This window comes from Ipomoea nil, unplaced genomic scaffold (genome assembly GCF_001879475.1).
Source record: "Ipomoea nil cultivar Tokyo-kokei standard unplaced genomic scaffold, Asagao_1.1 scaffold1043, whole genome shotgun sequence".
In the NCBI taxonomy this organism is placed as follows: Eukaryota; Viridiplantae; Streptophyta; class Magnoliopsida; order Solanales; family Convolvulaceae; genus Ipomoea; species Ipomoea nil.
In genome coordinates this window covers 11,052,367-11,067,819 of record NW_017617471.1, presented here as the reverse complement: position 1 = coordinate 11,067,819, position 15,453 = coordinate 11,052,367, and the positions used below count along the sequence as shown (strand labels likewise).

Genomic DNA, 15,453 nt, shown 5'->3' with positions numbered 1-15,453 from the left:
TAAAAATCAAATGTTACTTAAAGTCCTAAACCAATTAAACTGATTGAAACTAATTGGCTTAAAACTTTACTAAAACGGTTAAAAAAATATAGTTATTAAAAAAATTAAAGGTTACCTAAAGTCCTAAACCAATTAAACTGATTGAAACTAATTGGTTTAGGACTTTACTAAAACAGTTAAAAATATAGTTACTAAAAATCAAAGGTTACTTAAAGTGTTAAACCAATTAAACTGATTGAACCGGAAAAATAACAAAAGAAAAATATGAAAAGATAAAAAAAATATTCTTACTAAAAATATGAAAAGTCATGAGAAAGAGTAAAAGTGTCCAGAAAATAATAGTGGATGTCAAATGGTAAAAATAATAGTCTGTGACTAAATTTGAAATTACCACCAAAGACAAAGGACCTTGGATGAAATTAACTCCTTTCATAGATCAGGATTCACAGTGCACTATGGACTCAGATGCATATATATATATATATGTGTGTGTGTGTGTGTGTTGTGTTGTGTTGTGTTGTGTTTTGACTTTTGAATTTGTGTTAGTGTTATGAAATTTTTATATCTTAAAACCTTTCCTGTCTGATTTGTATCATTACCGACCGCTAATGAAATTTGTGTTAGTGTTATGAAATTTTTATATATATGTGTGTGTGTGTGTGTTGTGTTGTGTTTTGACTTTTGAATTTGTGTTAGTGTTATGAAATTTTTATATCTTAAAAGTATGAATTTTGCATCTGAAACAAATTAGTGATTGTGTCTGAATGTTATTAAATTTTTATGTCTAAACGCAACCTAAGTACCTAAATCAAATTTAAAAAATAAGTAAATATATAAATGTGTATGAAATTTTAAACTTTATGAGTATGAATTCTATAATACTATGTGGATCCGGATTCATAAATTGCCAAGTTTGCAAAAACTAGCCACCCACTAGACAACACGGTCCCAATCGAAAAACCAAAACCAAAACCAAATTCAAAGAGTTTCACCGTTACGTCTCCACCTACTAACTCTCAACACCCGCTCGCCAATTCGCCATCTTTGGAGTTTCCGCACTGTTTATTGCTGTTTGGTCTTTCATTTATAAGTGCCCATTGTTGACTCGCATCATATTTTCATCTCCGGCGCCGTAGTGAGATAGAGAGAGAGAGAGAAAGAGAGAGATATGGGTGGCGGTGATCTGGAGTCTATATCGGAGGCGACATCCGGAGCCATTGGAGCTATAGTCAGCACCACCATCTTGTATCCGCTCGATACCTGTAAAACCAAGTACCAAGCCGAGCTTCAAGCCCATGGTCACCGCAAATACAGGTTTGATCTTTTCTCTCTTCCTCCCTCTTTCTGTTTCGGGTTTTTCGAATTTCACTTTTTTTTTTTTGTGATGATGATTATGTTGTTTTAATTAATTGGATTTCAATTATTATTATTTCAAGCGAAAAAGATTTGATCTGCCTTCATAGAATACAAGAACTGAACTTTCTGTCATTGATGGAGTTGGAAAAAGATGAACCCTTTTTTCATAATTGAAGTTTCACCCTTTTTTTAATTTTTAATTTTCTGTTAGATCTTGATTGATGATGACATATCTGCTGCCTGTAAAAATTATTGTTGGGTGATAATTTTTTAACTTTGCAGGGGACATATTTAGTTTTGCTTGTCAGTTTTGTTGCCCAATAACATTCAAAATAAATCATTACAAGTTTGGTTCCCACCCTGTACTAGGATGATTGCTTGGAATGATCAGTGGGATATAGAGGTAACTGAATAAGGTTTCTTCTGCCCTTTTTGCAGGAATTTAACAGATGTTCTTTTCGAGGCATTATCAACTGGTCGGGTTCTTTCGTTGTACCAAGGTCTTGGAACAAAGAATCTGCATTCTTTCATTGCCCAGTTTGTTTATTTCTATGGGTATAGTTACTTTAAGAGACTATATTTGGATAGAAGTGGTGCCAGATCCATTGGAACAAAAGCCAACCTGGTTATTGCTGCTGCAGCTGGGGCTTGTACTGCCATTGTGACTCAAGTAAGATCTCTTTGCTTTAAAAATGTTTGTTTGTTTGTTTGTTTTTTGTCTCTTTCTTTTTCTTTGTTTTTGTATTAATACTACTGAGATCATCATACTTCATGTGAAGTTAGAAATTCTACTGAAAAGAAAAATAAATAATTGAATTAAAGATTTAGCTGAAACAAGAACAATGAATATATTTGTTGTAACATCGAATTACAGATTTTCTGAATATCTTTACCCTTTGCTTCATGAGATTTTTCGACTCCCTTTAAATGCCTAGGATACCTGACAAGTGACAATCACAGGGTAATGACCCTCTCTAATCTGCCCGCCACCACCTTCCTCAACCAAAGGATCTTAAATGTTTTTTTTTTTTGGGATGTTTTGTAGCCATTGGATACAGCTTCGTTGAGGATGCAGACTAGTGCATTTGGAAAATCTAAAAGCCTTTGGAAAACGCTTACAGAAGGCAGCTTGAGCGAAGCATTTGATGGTCTCGGAATTTCTCTTTTATTGACATCCAACCCTGCCATTCAGGTGTGTTTAATTTTCTGAGAATGCATTTGATGAATAAACTGGTCGAATGGTCGATGGATTTATGTCAACTTATATTGCATTTTTATGTTAATGGGTTATAATTAGTGCGTATAAACATTGATCCTTATCTAGATGTAATGTCATGCAGTACACAGTTTTCGATCAGCTCAAACAACGGCTCCTGAAAGATCAACAAACTTCAAAGGGAAAGGATTCATCACCAGTAGTCCTTTCTGCATTTTCCGCATTTTTATTAGGCGCACTCTCAAAGACCATTGCTACAATTCTTACTTTTCCTGCTATCAGGTGCTTCTACAATCTTAATAACATTTCTTATACTCGCATTTGTTTAGGCTTAATCTTAATCAAATCTAATCAATTTGGCAAAAACTTGTGTGTGACTGTCTCACGGGTCTCAATCTGTGAGACGGGTTGAATCTTTGATTAATGAGGTTAAAGATCTGGCCCATTTAATAAAAAATTTGACCCGTTAATCAAAGATCCGACCCGTCTCACGAATTGAGACCTGTGAGATGGTCTCACACAAATGTTACCCAATCAATTTTAATTGACATTGTTGTTTAGGCTTAATCTAACCAATTTCATCGTAAACGCCTATTTTTAGGTGCAAAGTCATGATTCAAGTTGCGGACACAAGTGATGATGACGAGAAGAAACCCAAGCGCAAACCACGTAAAACACTTCTAGGTGTTGCTTGTGCTATCCTTAGAAAAGAAGGGATTCTCGGTTTCTTCAAGGGAATAGAAGCGCAAATCTTGAAGACGGTGCTAAGTTCTGCGCTGCTCTTAATGATAAAGGAAAAGATCTCTGCATCAACCTGGGTCCTCGTTCTTGGACTCAGTAGGCTTATCGTCGGCAACCAGAGAAGATTAAAGAGCTCATAGTTGTAATGTCGCAAGAACTCAGTAAGTAATGGATTCTGCGGGTTCTGGGAGAGCCAAGTTCCATTGCTGCTTCTGGGTTTTTCGTGTTCCCGGTGACAGAAGCTAAGGCACCTCTTATTGGATAATATCTATTATAGCCACAAGAGGTAGGTAGGAAGTGAAAGTTGAAGTAAATGGAATAAGCAAAGGATATTCATTATTTGTTTATTGAATAAGATGTAGTGAGATATTGATATGCAGCCAAAAAAAGTTGCCAATGTTGCTTAGAAGTTGTTTTGAGTTAAAAGTATAAATTGTTGGTAGGAGTGTATTTTACTGCAGATAGTAATTGCTGTTCTTCAGCATGAACAGAAATAAGTTAGTATTATTATTACTAAAGAAGCTTGTTATTATGTGTTAAAAGGTTAAGAGTTCGATTCTTGGTTTTGGGTATAGAGCAGTCTTAAATCTTTAGGTTAATTGTCTCATTCAAAAGATGTGTCTACAATTCAGTGAGAGAATTAGTTATTGTATTTGACGGTGAAAATCCTGGGTACACTAAAAAAAGAAGAAGCTTGTTCTGAGTCAGGCTATGGAGAGTGACATGTCGTTGTTGGTGAGAGATATTAATGCTTTATCTAGAGAATTTCGAAATTTAACTTTCTCTTTGGTGAGAGATATTAATGCTTTATCTAGAGAATTTCGAAATTTAACTTTCTCTTTATAAAACGATATGTGAATCCGGCCACTCACTCACTTGCGATGCATGTCGTTTCTTTGTTAGATTGTATAAAATGGTCGCCTATTCCCCCTTTTCTTTGTTAGATTGTATGAAATGGTTGCCTATTCCATGGTTGCCTATTCCTCCTTTTCTTTGTTAGATTGTATGAAATGGTCGCCTATTCCTCCTTTTATTTCGAATGTTTTTATTTCAGACTTGGTATATTGCTTTCAAAAAGAAAAAAAAAAAAAAAAACTATCATATAAGCACTTGCACAAATTATACAATGAACGTAAGTCTACCTTGCATTGTAGATTCTAGTGCAAAACGACATTCAATTAAATATTATGTACTTATAAATAAAATGATATATAATATGTTAATTATAAGAGGTATATAATTTATTAAACAAAGTGACTTAATATGTTATCTGCATATATATAATACATTAATTATGATAGATATATAATTTATTTGTTTTTTATAAAGGAAGGGATACCTTACATATACACACTATTTGCCTCCAGTGAAGTATGAACCTTTCACCTCCTACTTAGGGGAGCAACCTAATACCAATGGACCACAAGCCACTTGTATAGATATATAATGAGTTAATACCCAAAATCGTCCTCGACTATAGTGGTTTTTATCAATTTCGTCCTAAACGACTTTGGTGACCTAATATCGTCCCAGACTTTTGTGTTTTGCTCAATTTAGTCCTCCATTTGTTATTTCGTCAAATTGGTGTTAAATAAAGGGACAATTCAGTAATGCCAATATTGATCTCTCTTTACTTTCAACTTGTGATGTGCGAAATTCTTTTTTCTTGTACGAATTACACCCAGAATTACTCCTGGACCTGCAAATCAAATTTTATATTCGCAGTTTTAGGAGTAATTCTGGGAGTAATTCATAAAAAAAAAAAGATTTCGCAGTTTACATGTCTATGAGTAAAGAGATGCCAATATTAAAATTACTGAATTGTCTATTTATTTAACACCAAATGGACAGAATAACAAATGAAGGACTAAATTGAGCAAAAATACAAAAATCTGGGACTAAATTGAGCGAAACACAAAAGTCTGGGACGATATTAGGTCACCAAAGTCGTTTAGGACGAAATTGAGAAAAATCACTATAGTCGAGGACGATTTTGGGTATTAACTCGATATATAATTTATTAATTACAGATACAAAATATGTTAAATGTAATAGGTATATAATTTATTAATTGAATATATATATATTTTTTGAAAATTGAATGTACTTAATATGTTAATTAAATGCATATAATTTGGACATGGTCTACTATGATCTGGTGGATCCTAGTCCACAATTTAACAATTACATTACTTGGAGTACCAATTAAAATTTGTATCTAATTGCACGAAATTGATTTATTCAATGAGTTAATTACATTTTTTTAAAAAAATTGAATGATCCAATTGTAATTTTGTTTTGTTTTGGTGTTTTTTTTTGTTTTTTGTTTTTTGTTTTGTTTTGTTTTGTTTTTTTGTTTTTTTGTTTTTGTTTTTTGTTTTTTTGTTTTGCATGTAGTTCAGTTAGTTTGACCATTATTTAAAAAAAATTGATAAAAAATCAATATAGTGTTATTTAAAATATCTCAATTAAAACTTTTTAATGATATACTTTTTGTACATTGTTTCTTTTTTTTTTCTTTTTTTTTTTTACAAAAAAAAATGAGAAAAATAGATTTAAGTACAAAAAAATAAAACTAGGGAGACATGTTAGGATTATTTGATATATATTTTTTTGGATAAAGTTACATATGCCAAACTGTTTCACCATTTAGTGTAATAATATATAATTCATGTTTGATAAATAAGTTGATTTTTTATTTTTATTTTTTTTTTTATAATTTGGGGTGGAGTTGGCTAATTTAGGTAACCAATGAATAAAAAGGATTTTATTTAAATGATATATTGTCAAGAATTTTTGTGGTTAAAAAAAAAAAAATCTTTATAGCTTTATACATATTTTTATTATGACTAAGTTCATATTGCTATATAAACACTGATTCATGATATAAGTATTCAAATTTTGATGGTGTTGTAGCCTACAAATAGTGAAAAGAAGAAGATTTTACTTTTAATTCATCAATTATATCAAAGTATTTATTTTAGTCATTCAGTTGGCAATTTATATCCTGCACCACGGTGCGAGTTGTATTGTGCGCCCAGATACAAAACGACGTCGTTTCAATTTTTTATTTTTTATTTTTTGAAATTTCGCTACCCAGCGTTTGTCAGTTAATTTTCCTTAAAAAAAAATCTCATGTTCAAAAATGTACATAATGTTATACTAGAATACACATAAGTGTATACATGAATGTACATAATTATATAACAAAATACACATACTCTTTTTTTAAGAGATAATACACATAATCTAACATAATACATAATAAACATAAACTTTTAACATAATACACATCAACTCTTAACATAATACACAAAAATTTCCTAATTTGGATGTACATAATTGTATAAAAAAAAATGTACATAATTGTATAAAAAATGTGTATAATAAAAAAATATACATAATTGTATAAACAAATATACATAATCATGTCAACTTCCTACCACGCCTCTCAAAACTACGTCGTTTTGGGAGGCGCGGGGCGCACAGTGCACTGTGTACCGTGGTGCAGGGTATAACGATTGCATTCAGTTAATTATTAAGCTCAAATGACATTTTTATAGATTTCACAGTATTGCAATTTTATTATTATTATTATTATTATTATTATTATTATTATTATTATTATTATTATTATTATTATTTAAGGGTGTGCATTCGATCCGAAATTGTAAAGATTTTTAAAGACTTTTATAAACTTTAAAAGTTTGAACGTACTCGAGTCAAACTTTTAGAAAGTTTTTAAAAATCTAGTGATATTTGATTAAGATTTTTTAAGTCTCTGAAAATTCATTAGTATTTGATTTAAATTTTTAAAAATTCTTTAAAATTTTATTGGTTTTTGAAAAGTAAACTTTTATAAACTCTTTTATATTTAGAACTTTTGTAGATTTTTTTTCTCTCTCAAATATAAATAGTTAAAATTTATTTTTTCAAACCACGGATTTCTAAACTCTCTATACGGAGTACATTTTATCTATCTTTAGCAAAGAATTTAAGTCGGGTTCAAATCTATAACCACCCATTTTGAACGGTAATCGAGATTTCTTCATTCACCGCTAGTGTATAGCATCTATACACCGACAGTGTATCAAATATTACTTGGTGAACTCATAAACTATTTTTTTTCAGATCTCAATACAAGTGTTTACGTCAAAATTATATGCAAAGTAAAAGTTAGTAGTGTACACATACTATTTTGCTTGTGAATTAATTCTAAATCATGTACTCCGTATTAAGGAGTTAATACAATCTAGGGTCCTCTGAATATAGTGGTTTTGTCATGTTTAGTCCTAAACTTTCAAATTACCACCTATGGTCCTTTGACTTTGAAATTTTTACCATCCGTGGTCCAAGTTAACTAGCATGGTCCTTCAACTATCAAGTTTTAACCACCAATGGTCCTTTTAGGAGGATCGCGACTGGTTAAATTTTAAAAGTCGAAGGACCATAGGTAGTTAATTTGGACTACGGATGGTAACAATTTGAAAATCGAAGAACCATGGGTGGTAATTTGAAAGTTTAGGACTAAACGGACCACTATACTCGGGAGGACCCTAGATGGTATTAACTCCCGTATTAAGTGTTGACCTTGGATATGTAGGACCCACAAATATCCACTTAATATTCAACTAACGCCACACAGCAGTGCAACACTGCAGCGTACTCTGTTCTCCGCCTTCTCTCCCGCCGCCGGCGGCTTCACCACCCTCACGGCAGTCAAGCTTTTCGTGCTCTGGACTTCTGGTATGCGCATTTCTATCAAGCATTCAAGCATCTTGCAATTTTCAATTTCCCGTATTTTATATTTCTTGAAGGTTTTGTGTGTGAGCTTTGATTATTTGTGAAATAGAACATTCATTAAGGGTTGTTGCTAATTTGCTAAAGGTCTGCTGTTTTTCCTTTTTAAATTTAAGGTTGCTAACGATTGGTTATTTTTTTATGCCAATGTTTTCCTTCTACCTGTATTCTAGAGGGAAGAACTGCCTAAGAAATGCTGCTGAGTGTTCTGATATACCTTGTTGATGTTAAGAGGGTGTTATACATAGTATTTTTATTTTTATTGTTTATATAATTCACTGTACTTGCCATTACAAAGAAGGAAGCAGTAACACATACTCCCTCTGTTTTAGTATTATTTTGATATGTTTACAACTTAAAGATTATGCTAATGCTAGCAATTTATTGTTTGATACTGCTTATTGTACTTACTATAAAGAATTGAGCAGTGAACACTGAAGGAGTAAGAATGGAAAAGGTCTCAGATGATTATGGAGCTTTCATTGACAAATTCACACTTCAACCAAACTCTTCTTCTCCACAACTTCCTTTACATGGCCTCACCTTTGCTGTAAAAGACATGTAAGTCTCCTCAACTCTCACTCATACAAGGTAGTTTAATTATAGATTCTATGCATTAAGAAAAGAGAGATAAAAACAATAGTTCTTCAAGTGTTTGCTGTTTAATACTCTGTAATATGTTGTCATGTGCTTTCAAGATTAAGAAATGAATAAAGTATGTTCTTGTTGGAATTAATGGTCACAACTTTGGTATTAGATTCGATGTGAATGGGTATGTGACTGGATTTGGGAATCCAGATTGGGCAAGGACTCATTCTGCTGCAACATCTAATGCACCTGTGATTTTGGATCTTCTAAAGGCAGGTGCCACCGGTGTTGGCAAGACTTTCATGGATGAAATGGCATACAGGTTTGCAAATCTACCATATGATAGATTATTATTTTTAACATTTTAGAACAATTTGGGTACTTCTCCAACTCCTATTTTCCCTGGATAAAATGAAATAGAATTGTGTATGCTTTCAAAATAGTTTCTTCTGATTAATGGAATAACCGAATAACTATACAAAGTTGTTCATAGTTATGAGATGAGCAACTGGCCTTTGATGCAACATTGAGGGTATAGATGGTAAATTTCAAATTGATTGTTTGGTCTCTCTCCTAAATAAGATCACTTTGTAACATTAAAGAAGAAAGTTAACCCAATTCTTTGAATGCACAAGGAAACCTTTCTACCTCTTCTCATTTGATATGTTCTTTATACTCAATTTTTTTTTTTTTTTTAAAGAAAAAAGCATAATAGAGTAATGGGGCACTGCCTCGCTTTAAAGCACAAAGTGCAAAGCATAGCTTTTGTTCAAAAAGTGACACAGTAGCAAACATCAAATTATAATATTTTTATTTGATATGTAAATGTTTTGCATGCAATTTTAAGCTAAAATTAGTTTAGTTTACCTGGAATCATAGCTAAACAAACACATTTGTCCAAATAAACTTTTTGTTCCCTTCCCCTTTGAATTATCCCTCTTATCTTTCTCTTTTTGTTTGTGCTATTTCTAAGAGAAAATGGAGCCTCATCTGCACCAGAAAACTTAGTAATGTCCCCCCAAGTCAAATTATCTTCATCATTGAAGACTAATTCTTCATTTGCATAATCAAGTATATTGATATGAACTCAACGAGACCCGCCGTTAGATCCGATATCAAAATGCTTGGACCACCCTAGTCCTCATGAATTTGTAGGGAGAAATGCTTGCTACCTCCTGAGTTGACTGTTATGAGTCTCATGAGGCGCTCCTACCAACTCTTTGATAACTTCCAAGGGTGTAAAGTTTTGGGGTTAAGCAACCCAAGAAAACCCCTAGTTACGTTTGAGAGAGTGAAATGAAATCCCATGCATCAAAATAGCTAAAAGTCCATTACAAAGTTTTAAAGTTGGGTATTTATAGCCCAACTTAGGTACAAATATTAAAATAAGAGAGTACAAGCAAATAAAGTATAAAAAACTAGCTTAAAACTTAAGGAAATTGCATCACACAAAAAATAGAGTGTTGATGCACGACTGTTCCTCTGGCTTTGCAAGGTTGCCCAGGTTTTCTTCGCCAAATGCCATAGGAGTGCACAGTCAATTACATAGCCATTCAACTGGCTGTGGCTTTTTCCCAGATTGTTTGCTTCAATTTACCATAGGATTAGGTTGCACTGGGTTTGGAACAGTGGTGCATGCATGTGCCGCTGTGGTGGATGGCCATGCATATGGGTCTGTGATGCTTCTTCCCAGGTTTCTGCAATCTCACCATTGTGCATTGACAGCAACTTTGAGCCTGATTTTGACCGTGATGCATTTTGAATTTTGGAATGTTCAAAATATGAAAGTTGTAGTTGAATCTTTTAGCCTTCCAAAGAGTCTTGAACCGCTTCATTCCACCATTGTATGCGCTACATATGCTCAAAATTCCTAAGTTGTGCCAGTGTTGACAAGATATTCCATTGGGTGTGAATGAGAGGGAAGGTTTATTTGCTATTATCATTCGGATCGACTTTGTGTCATCCTCCCCTTCTTGAAATGGATTCGATCTCAAATCTCTACCACAATCAAATGGAAAGGAGGATTCTTCACCATCCATCCATCATAAGAAGGCCCTTGAATGCAAACGATTGAGGTTTCTCTCAGCCTGCCGTGTTGGATACCAAAAAACTATTCATTTGCAAGATAAATGTACCCCATAGCAGACTTGACCTCCTTGTTAACCAACCGAAACGTATGAATATGTGGGCCACCGATTTTAAGTGCCTCAAGAATTGTATTCCAAAATGATGGTAATTGTACAATTCTAGCACATTCCATGCCAACTACTTCTTTTAAGTATGGACTATTTAGGAATTCATCACTGTTGAATAATGTTCTCAAATCATTCCTTTGATTATGCATCCTTTTAAGTATTATTGTTGAAATTGAGGGATTGAAAAATTGGCAGGTGGTGAATAACCATCGCCCACCAATTATGCGAAAGCAAAATATGCGAGAAACCAAAGAAAGAGAGAATAGAGAAAATATAGGATTGTATTCATAATAAAAGATTATAATATATTGTCTCTCTGAGTGTTTCTGTATATTGACTTGCATAGATATTGTATATTTATAGGAATATTTGGCTAAGCCACTCCTATTAGAAACAGGACTAAGGTTTCCTATTATTCAACATTCCCCCTCAAGCTGGAACATCAAGAAGTTCTGAACTTGAATTAAGACACTCTATTTAACTTGAAATTACAAAAGAATATTAGATGTGGCTAGAGGATAACAATGCCAAATGGCTTCGGAAGACATGGTGTTATACACGACACTTGGGAATGAAGATGTAAGTGCCAAGGACACAAAGCCAACCACGAATAATCTTAAAATAACATGGCAACACAAACTCTCTAGGAGCAATGCCAAAAAGTCTTCAAGTAGTAGAGGTGAAACGAAGCAAGAGCAGCAAAGGGATACATATGACCCATAGTGATAGAGCTCATAGCAACGAAGATAGCCTAAGAAATGAAGAGAAGCCCATAGCGATGAAAAGAATAATCAGAGGTGAGATGGAGTGTTCTTTTCTATGGAGTGCAGCCAGTGCTTCTTGATTGCTGCCTCATCACTGGTTCTATGCCTATGCTCGTTTTGGACAAGTTATGTTATATTCAAACCCTAAGTTTACCTTGAAGATTCTGTTAACTCATTTTGGATAAAAGCGTCCTTTGCCTTGCGCTTCCGGAGTTCCGGATTCGCTCACCTCACACAAAGGCAAGCCTTTGTTGCACTTATATGTTTTCTAGTGCTTCATTGAAGCAAGGTGATGAAGGGTCAATTGCGTTTAAGTGACGAAGCGCTCACTTTTGACAAGTGAGTCTGCACTAGTTCATTTGTGCATAATTTGGGGAGGCTATGCTTGTGTTTGACAAATTCATTTAGGCCCTGGTTTATTTTTAGGCTGTGCATTAGGTAATTGGAATTCATACTTTGGCAGTATAAATGGTGAGAATATCCATTATGGGACACCCAGAAATCCTTGTGCTGCAGATAGGGTTCCTGGAGGGTCTTCTAGTGGATCTGCTGTTGCTGTCGGTGCAATGCTAGTGGACTTTTCCTTAGGTAGTGTTCATGTCATTGGAAATTCTGTGTATAGAATGTGTTGGAGTTTATTGGTCATGAAATATTTCATCCTTCATAGGTACCGACACGGGGGGAAGTGTAAGAGTCCCTGCATCATACTGTGGGATATTTGGAATCCGACCATCTCATGGAGTTGTTTCAACTACTGGAGTTATTCCAATGGCACAAAGTTTTGATACAGTTGGTGAGAAATTATCAATAGATGTCTTTTTTGTTTTAAATAATCAATGGTAAAGGGTAGTGAAATTGTATATGTATCATGTATGGCCCCTTCAACTAGCTTAATTCCTTCACATATTTGTGAATTTAGTGTATTATTATGCAGTATTCTACCTTGTAATTTCTGATCAATTAATTAATTTATTTTTCAGGATGGTTTGCTAGGGATTCTTCAATCTTGAAGCGAGTTGGGAAAGTCTTATTGCCATCTCAAGACTTGCTTCCTGTTAGACCTAATCAAATTATCATTGCAGAGGATTGTTTCAAGCTTCAAGACTTTTGGGGCAGCCAATTCACAAAAGCTCTGATAAATTCAATAGAAAAGTTATATGGACGTAAGTTGATTCATGTCTTTACTTTGTATGTTGCCACAGAGAAAATTAAATTAGATGATGACTAAGGTATGCAGGCGAGACCATTAAACACACTCATCTGGGAGAAATTGTTAAGGAAAATGTTCCAAGTTTGAAACCTTTCATGAGCCAGGGATCTGAAGGTCAAGAATACATACCCTCGCTATTAGCTCTTTCAAATGCTATGCGATTGCTTCAAAGGTGTAGAAATCTCTATAGGTTTTAAACATTTAATTTCCTTTTTCTGTTTGTTTTAAGCCTACTCAGTGTTCCTTTCTTTTTTCATATATATATAATATTAATTTCATTTTGGTATACTTCAATTAGTAATTAGCATGGTGTTGTACAGATACGAATTCAAGGAGAACCATGGTGAATGGGTTAGTACAATTAAGCCCAATTTAGGTCCTGGAATAGCAGAACGAGTTTGGGAAGCCCTCAAGACCACAGATGAAAAGATTGATGTCTGCCTCTCTGTAAAGGCTGAACTAAAAGAAGCTCTTGCTGCACTCCTAGGGGATGCTGGCATCCTTGCTATCCCCACAGTTCCTGGACCTCCACCGAAGCTACAGACAGACCCCACAAGCTTGGAAGCCTTTCGTGTCAAAGCTTTTAGTCTACTATCCATTGCCGGAGTATCAGGATTTTGCCAGGTCTCATCTCTCTCTCCACTCTCCCCATCCCAAATATGGAAGAAGCCAGAAAAACAAATTTTAATAATAGTTTTGACTTCACTCCATTTAAGAATTGATTTAACCAACAGGTGAACATACCCCTCGGAGTACATGGCAATCTTCCTGTAGGAATTTCATTGTTGGCAAAGCATGGGTCTGATCTTTTCCTACTCGATATTGTTGATACTATCTATGGAACTCTCAAGGAACAGGTTGAATTGCTAAAAGAGTGATTACTGAACTTCATTCATATGTTGCTGCTGTAAATGTAAGTTATTCCTACTTAGCTACTTTTATTACAGACTAAAACAAAAACATTTTTCAGACAGCAATTCTCTGTTTCCCATTACCTTGGACTTGCATGTTCATTTACCATTTCCATATAATTGTTGGAGAGAATGAGCGGTATTGAATGTGATTTATAATTATTTATTTGCAGACTCATATGGGATAACAACCAAACTGGAAAACCTAACTAAGAAGAATGCAGTTTACCGTTTATGATATTTCCAGTTGAAAGTTTTTCTGGTTGGGGTAGGATATACGGAATTGTTTTCTCCCTTTTAACCTTAAAAAGATTAAGGTAAACTACCAAATCATTGAAGTGTTAACATGTTATCACCTGTCGAAAAACCATCCATTTGCCATCTGATTCCTACTGAGAATTTGATTCAACCTGCACTAATTCTCTATAAATCACTACCGAGAAACTTTAGCCCATCACTCCAACAACGCTAGCTAAGATGAATCCTATATCCTGGTGGATAGTGAAGAATAGCCATCAGACCATACTAGTAAAAATTACTCTTTCTTTCTTGTAGTTCTACTCATTGTGAAAGTAATAAAATGAAGAAAGACTTGTCCACAATCACTTGATTGGGTTTTTCCAACCAAAAGAGGCATTAGAATTGAAGGGTATTTGCTTGGGCTGAGTTAAGTATAGACTGACTAGCTAGCAAGATAAAAAAAAATGCACTAATGCAGCAATAAAATATATGCCCTTATGAAGCAAAAAAGTGATTATGCATTGACCAACTTGTCTCTTTTGAACAGTAAAAGTTACTCCATATAAAACTAAAACTAATACCACTAAATCACTAATAATTAGATGAGCAATTCTTGATTAAGTCCAACTTAGAAAGCTAAGTCATTGGAATAATAATTGCCATTCACCAATTTTGGTGTTAATGTGATGTTGGTTCCATATTGGAAGGAAGAAGCTTTTGTGTTGTCTATTTCAAATTCTTGGTCCATGAACTAAATGCTATATCTCACACACAGTTCTAAGGAGCTACAGCCATTCATCTGAATGAAAGTTGTTAGAGAAATAGAGAATAGCTCTGACAGTCTCTCACCCATTAGGATTATATCCTCTAACAGAATTGATTACTTCTAACAATTTTATATGTTGAATGACACACTAATTTTGTGCAACTAGTGTGTTGAGAAATGAGAACTGGAATATAATGCTAGATTTTAATTTTATTTGTTTTGATGGGCAGCAGATTCCAATTAGTGTGTTGATTGTCGGTGGCCTTCCAACATGCTTTTTATTGACTGCAAATGCCATAAATGTTGTCAAATGTCATCACTGGACAGCTTGACTATTTAAACTCTTAGCTAAAAATGCCACTTGTGGTCCAACCCCCACCTTAGACACTAATGCAATTAAAGAAGCTGTCGTTGCATGGCATGGATTGGTTCCAAAAAAAAAAAAGAAAAAGTTGCAGATGCATTTACTACTGTTCTACTTGATGTTGTGGTTAGGGCTTTTGTTGATTGCTTTAGCGTTTTGAAGCAAAGTCATTTCTTGTAGCTACTTTTGAACTTAATCCAAATTACATTTTGCTTTTATCTCTCCTTCAAGTTAGACTTTGATCACCTCGGGGTAGTGGAGACCATGGGCCGGTTTAGAACCAAACTAGTCTTGAATCAGCC

General features: G+C 34.1%; 2 protein-coding genes across 6 annotated transcripts; both read left to right on the top strand.

The window, feature by feature from the left end:
- The first annotated feature begins 1,026 nt into the window (after positions 1-1,026).
- LOC109182324 (peroxisomal adenine nucleotide carrier 2-like) lies at positions 1,027-3,831 on the top strand. Its single transcript, XM_019332468.1, has 5 exons — positions 1,027-1,314; positions 1,795-2,026; positions 2,402-2,548; positions 2,697-2,854; positions 3,174-3,831. The coding sequence occupies exons 1-5, from the start codon at positions 1,169-1,171 to the stop codon at positions 3,451-3,453; spliced, it is 963 nt and encodes a 320-aa protein (XP_019188013.1). The 5' UTR covers positions 1,027-1,168; the 3' UTR covers positions 3,454-3,831.
- Positions 3,832-7,940: 4,109 nt separating this feature from the next.
- LOC109182081 (amidase 1) lies at positions 7,941-15,216 on the top strand. Of its 5 annotated transcripts, none has more exons than XM_019332127.1 (10): positions 7,942-8,059; positions 8,542-8,674; positions 8,871-9,023; positions 12,124-12,248; positions 12,328-12,453; positions 12,641-12,823; positions 12,898-13,042; positions 13,191-13,494; positions 13,605-13,783; positions 15,032-15,216. In XM_019332127.1, the coding sequence occupies exons 2-9, from the start codon at positions 8,562-8,564 to the stop codon at positions 13,746-13,748; spliced, it is 1,293 nt and encodes a 430-aa protein (XP_019187672.1). In that variant the 5' UTR covers positions 7,942-8,059; positions 8,542-8,561; the 3' UTR covers positions 13,749-13,783; positions 15,032-15,216. The 5 variants fall into 5 exon arrangements, with proteins under 5 accessions (XP_019187673.1, XP_019187672.1, XP_019187670.1 ...); XM_019332125.1 differs by having other exon boundaries at positions 15,021-15,216; XM_019332126.1 differs by having other exon boundaries at positions 15,018-15,216.
- The last annotated feature ends 237 nt before the right edge of the window (positions 15,217-15,453 follow it).